We start from the raw sequence: 5,907 nt of genomic DNA, 5'->3' as shown, positions 1-5,907 counted from the left end.
CTCTCTACTGAAAAATTGTTGGAACTCAATGAATTAACTTCCATTTGATTATAATTTACAGTATTTTGAGAACTTTCTTTCCCCAAGTTTAGTTCATAAAATATTTCAGTACAGTTCACAGATCTTTTTTTTTTTTTTAAAGGACAAGTAAACAATTTAAAAGCTTACTCTCAAAAAACAAACAAAAAACCATAGGTAACAGAGGTAAAACGTTGACCTCAATAAGTAATTTTATCTTGTTTTCCTCTTTGCAAAATTAAATTCAAAATCATTCTGTTTATTAAGAACATATCAGCATAGCAAGTCAGAAACATCTTAATAGTCTTTAAACATAACAGAATTGATATGCATAACTAAGTTTCATTAAGTATGGATTTAAAACATGTATTTCAGTTTTGCTTCATATGCCCTTCAGATCAACACCTCCAACACTCATACACATTTACATTGCCCCAAGCAAAAATGACTTTGTAAAGGCTTTAACAGAACTCCACCTTAAAACAGTCTGAAATATTCTTAAATGCAGAAAATATTTAACAAAGAAAGGATGTTTTCAGTGGAATCTAAGCAAGTTGTTGGATGTACTGAAAGTAGGAGATTCAGTACACAGAGGTAGCTCAGTAAGGGTAGCTGCAGTGTTCTGACTATTTAGAGCCAACACAACCACACTAAATTACTGTATGCTTGAACTTGTCCTGTATATATATATATTAAAAAAAGCCATCACTCTTCCTGGGACTGTTGCTTTGCCATTCAAAACCCATGGAAAGAGACATTAATTTCAGTGGGATTAAATCCTTACAACATTCTGGATGTTCAGGTTTATAGCAAACAAAAAGGAGCTGTCCTGAGTCTGGACTCTGCTGCAAGGAGGGTTTTTAAGCACAGACAAAGGAATTTTTAAGAAAGGGCCCAGGAACATGCATATTACTCTCTCCAGTTACCTCCCAGGTTAGCCTGTTCGTGGATCTGACTGCCATCTAGGGACATACTAACCCAAACGGTGAGCTCACTGCCGGCTGTCCTTTGCTTTACTGGCTAGTGAGAAGAGAGCACAGCCCTGGAGGACAGTGTGGGCGTCTCTCAGCCCTCCCACAAACTCAGTGTGCAGAGTTTGATTCCTCTCCAGGGAATGGAAAGAATTCAGCTTATTACCACATCACGTACCTTTGTTATGTGGTTGTATTTATCAGTGACAACAATTTTGAATAAGGTGACACTGTCAGCTCCTGATAGTTTCTCATACAGATGGCTACAGAGCAGTCTTGCACAGACCATCAGCTAAAGCACTGATGATTGGTACCAGACTGCTTTCCTGTTGTTCACAGGAATGCCAGACTAGAAAAAACACACTAGGTAAACCAAAGACGATTTGTTTTTCAGTAAGGCTAAAGGATATGAATTTCACATGCCTATTCCCATAAAAAAGACCTTTAGCTTGCATAAATGCCTATAGCCTTGTCAGAGCTATAATAATTTACATCTGCTAAAGATTGGCTCAGTCGCACCATTTGCTGCAATGTTAACTGTGACACACACGACATTTCTGCACTTACATTGATCTGTGTTTGACCAATTTCTTCCATTCCTTTTAATGTTTTAATCCACAGTTGCCAGCACAGCTCTTGCAGATAGGAACCCTCAGAGTCTGGTGCAGAGTCCTCTTCTGAAATCTTAATCTCACAGACAAGACGCAGTGCTGGCTAGGTACTTAAAATATATGCCTGTGTTCCCATCTCTTCAACTCTCCCGTTAGAAATAATATTTTGTATATGTTTTATATAGTTTCACTAAAAAAAGTAACATTTGATTTTCTAAAAAGTTGTCACTGATTGTCAAATTAGCTAAGATAGTGTTCTTGTTACTGTAAGGATCTTTTTAATTGGCAACAAAAAATAATTGTCAACTCTTATCCTCACAAGCTATTATTCATTACCAATGCAGCAATATAGAAAACATAGCTTGGCTTACTACAATAAAGACTCTGCTTCGATATTAACATCCTAAATTCTGTCACTGCAGATCTCTGTGCATTGCACCAGGGGAAGGAAAACAAAAACAGGAACAACAACAACAAAAAGAAAAAAGAAAGAAAAACAAAAATTTGTGTTCTTCAGGGGTAAATTATAAAAGATCTCCTAGCTGCAAACACAAATATTTCACTCATAACCCAAGCACCAGACCATTTCTTTGAAGAAGCTTATGAGGCATTTAAGATATACAATGGCACAATATCATACAATGGAATTGAAAGAATTTTCTTTAGAAACCATTAACTTTGAAGGAATGTCTAGACAACTGTGTCAACAAATGCAAATAATTCATGCTTCTCAGCTTCTATCCAATAGATGGCCCCATGCTGAGTATACACAAACTCAGAAGAAAAAGGCATGTCACAGTCATATGACTAGGGAGTGTAACAGAATCACACAGGAATTCAAGTCAATCTTGAAAAAAACCTTCAAGAAAGCTCTTCTCCAGGGTAAGCCAGCAGTGGGATAGGCTTCTGGTCATTTTGGCTAGTTTAAAACAGAAACTTACAGCTGGTGCACCCTGGCATCAAAGCAGGGATAATGGAAGAAACAGCTGTTAGTCATGACCTCTTCATTTCACTCTGTTAGAAAAATAAAAACTGAAAGACTCCAAAATACTGTACAACTTCTTGCAGTAACCAACAAAGTGGCTTCTGGAAACAATGTTTTTGCCAAAAATGCATCTGTAAGGCACTTAACAGGTCTCGTTTTAATATATATATATATATATAATATATGTATATATAAAAATAAAATATGCACTGAAGCAACATTCACAAATACCCAGTTGTCTCAATCGTCTGTGTGTACAGTATAGTACATATATACATTCACTGTGACACAGGCCATCTCCATCATTATACCTTCACAGGTACTTTGGGCTGCCTGGTTAACTTCAGTGCCTGTGAACAGGGAAAGAAGAAAAAAACAGTCACTTTTTTACATTAAAAAAAGATCAACAGTACAAGACAAGCTTTTCATTGAGGGGGAGACAAAATGCTCCATGTACTTCTGGGATGGTGAGTAAGTTATCAGCATGCAGCTAATAGGCCACTCTTTTGTGACGATCTTTTTCTCTCTGATAGCCCATCACAACCTCCTCATATCCAGACAGACAGACAGAACAGAGGAACCTTCAGGAACACGGCTAGATTGCCAGTGAAGGAAGCTGGGATGGGTCTCAGATGTCTTTTAGAAAGCAACTGTTGGGACCCCAGTCAAGAAACCAACTGTGGCACAGATACAAGAGCTTCTGAGCTCCTCAGGGGAAAGACTGTGATGAGAACTTCTGCAAACACTTTTTTGGTCCCTGGCCTCCTTCCACGTGGCTCAAAGCCTGCTCAGAGCACAGTCGCTGTTCCAGTGGTGGATGTCATGCACCTTGGATGTTTACGCCTTCCTTTCTGAGGATAGGTAAGAGTAAGCCAAGTCCAGAGCTGATCTTAAGCCAGGTGACTGACACCTGAGGATCCTGTTTAAAACGTCTGTAGCTTTAGTCTGCTGTTACCAAACGTTTTTATAAGGAAGAGAGAAACCCCATGGAGAAACCTTGAAGCGATGGCAGGGTCAGCCAATTATGGTAGCTAAACTACTCAGTATGTGACAGAGGTTCAACTCAAATGATAGGTGTTCATGTTTCCAGTTTGGCAGGAAGCACCCTCTCTAACCTAGGAGGCAAGTGTGACAGGCTTAAATGGGGTTAGGTTTTCAGCTGCTCCTTTATACAGATGTGAGCACTGTGCAGGATGCCTTCTTTTAGTGTGCTGTTCAACAAAAAATACTCAGTGTTTCTTGTGGCCTGAGAGGGAAATTCATCAGATTTGGAACCTTTGCTTTCCGTGTCCTTTTGGGGGAAGTGCCCTGACAGACTGACATTTGCTTGATGGGCAAGACACTTATTTTTGGAGGATTGTTGGCTAAACAAGCAATTTTCAGTCTGAGAGATAAGTCTGATGGGTCTTCTTATTGTAGATATTAACCTTTAATATTGTACATTTCAAGCTTGTACGCACTGCTGAAAAAACACTCTAGCACAAATGTAAACCCTTTAAAAAATCTAAACCTTTAAAAATAAATAGGCTATATTCCCCTCAGAAACACCAGCATTTAACTATTGTTAAATCTAGCCATTTGAGATTAGTCTTTTGGGTATTATTCAGCGAGAGACTTTGGAGAGAGACATCATTCCACATTTTGTTTGGGGAAACAATATTTTAACTTTGTAGTTTGGCAGATTCTGCTGCCATATTTACAAACTAGAAATACCGTACTGCAGATGAACCTCTAAATATTTAAATTCAATTTCATACAACCAGATCACATGTACTATCATAATTAAGTAAGAATGTCACTGCACTTGAGTACTGTGACTGGATAACCGTCTCCCCCTGCAAGAGAGATGCCAAAATGAAGCCAAGGTGTTTATAGAAAATAAACATCAAGGGTGATGATGACATGTTTATTTTCAAAGCGGGAGACCATTATCCAGTCACAATATTCACTTCTGTTATACTTATTGCAACTGTACCAGACCCAACCTCATTGATTCTTCTTATGAGAGTAATTAAAATAACATTTGTGAATAATACAGAAGACCAACTGATAAATCTGCTGCAACAGAACAACAATCCCCTGAAGTGGCTCTATGGTAGCATTACAGTCTGATTAGCACAGAAGGTTTATTTGAAGCTTAATGAATAAGAAACTAGTGCTGGTGAACTGTAAATCTCTCCAGTACTGGGCTGACTTTTCTGATGCCCTGTTTAAAGGCTGTGTTAACTTGCAGCAACTGACAGCAGCCCTTGAAGGCCATTACCACCCCTGAGGACCAGGGAGGTCTGGATGAACTCCAGCCACACTCCTGGTCTTGGCAGCAGGGAGCAGCTAGACAATGAAGAGAAGCCAGCATTGCAGGGATCGTTCTGCCACTGGTAGCGTCAACTTTGGGCTATCATTCTTCAGGAACAACATGCAATTTTCTTTAAACAACCTGCCTCCTGATTATTTCTGATAATTAATTAATTCTGATAATTAAGTAGTTATCATTACGTGAAACTGATGGAATCTCAAAATTAAATATGATACACAATTTTCCATTTTTGGATGCTAAGATAAGTATAGCTTAACAAGATCTGATTTCTGGAAAACTGGGAGCTTTCCCACTTCTCATAATTCAGGTAACCAAAATGGAGCCACACAAAGGGAGTAATTTGAGGATTAGAATTCAAGTTAGCAGGGTGATTTTACTGAAGTGAAGCTAGTAAAATGGCAGCCCACTGAATTTTGCTGAAAATTGGAAACACAGAAGACATCAAAAAAGCTTCACCACTGACAAATGAAGAATTCAGAGCACTGGTGGAGCTAGGCTTTCCACAATATGTCTCAACCTTCACCTAAAATGACTGTCAAAGATTACTTCCATTGTCACAGCCACTCATCACCTTATCCTCTCAAAACATTAAAGAAAGCTCTATAATCAGTTGCAAATACTGGCCTGCGAGGTGGCTACTAGTGTTCTGTGCACCTGACAGAAGCCACTGCAATTTCATACAAATCACAGAATGGCCGTCAGATGTGAATAGCTTCAATCAGTACTGAAATAATTGCAACTTGAATCAGTGATGCCAATGCAAAAATCTCTAGGTTACAGTCTATAATCCTACAAGCTACCCCAGGCTGTATTTTTGTCATGAGATGTGATGCAGCAAACGTCTGTAGACTTCTTGCTATTGTAAAGGGTGACCTAAGTAAGAAAAAACACCTACCGCCATTAAAAAGTTCTCGTCCTGCTTCAATTAAATTCACAATGGGTCCTCATTTTATTATTAGTGATTATTACTTGAACACTGAGCCATTTTTACTGCATATAATCTGA

At 38.6% G+C, this 5,907-nt stretch overlaps 1 protein-coding gene across 5 annotated transcripts in view; it reads right to left on the bottom strand.

Moving 5' to 3' along the window:
* SLC10A7 (solute carrier family 10 member 7) overlaps positions 1–5,907 on the bottom strand; it is a 151,915-nt gene that overhangs the window by 4,716 nt on the left and 141,292 nt on the right. For 4 of the 5 annotated variants that reach the window (XM_080588697.1, XM_080588695.1, XM_080588694.1 and 1 more), the window contains one exon: positions 2,723–2,935. Coding sequence is in view for 4 of the 5 variants with exons in the window: in XM_080588695.1 (XP_080444821.1) it covers positions 2,891–2,935 (45 nt within the window). In the remaining variant the exon portion in view is untranslated. Of the gene's footprint in view, positions 1–1,556; positions 1,680–1,971; positions 2,027–2,722; positions 2,936–5,907 lie in introns of those variants that run through there. The other variant, XM_080588679.1, reaches the window with a different exon arrangement.

Source organism: Anser brachyrhynchus (assembly GCF_964034855.1).
Source record: "Anser brachyrhynchus genome assembly, chromosome: 4".
Classification (NCBI taxonomy): domain Eukaryota; kingdom Metazoa; phylum Chordata; class Aves; order Anseriformes; family Anatidae; genus Anser; species Anser brachyrhynchus.
The sequence above is the reverse complement of the archived record's forward strand: the minus strand, read 5'-3'. Positions and strand labels throughout refer to the sequence as shown.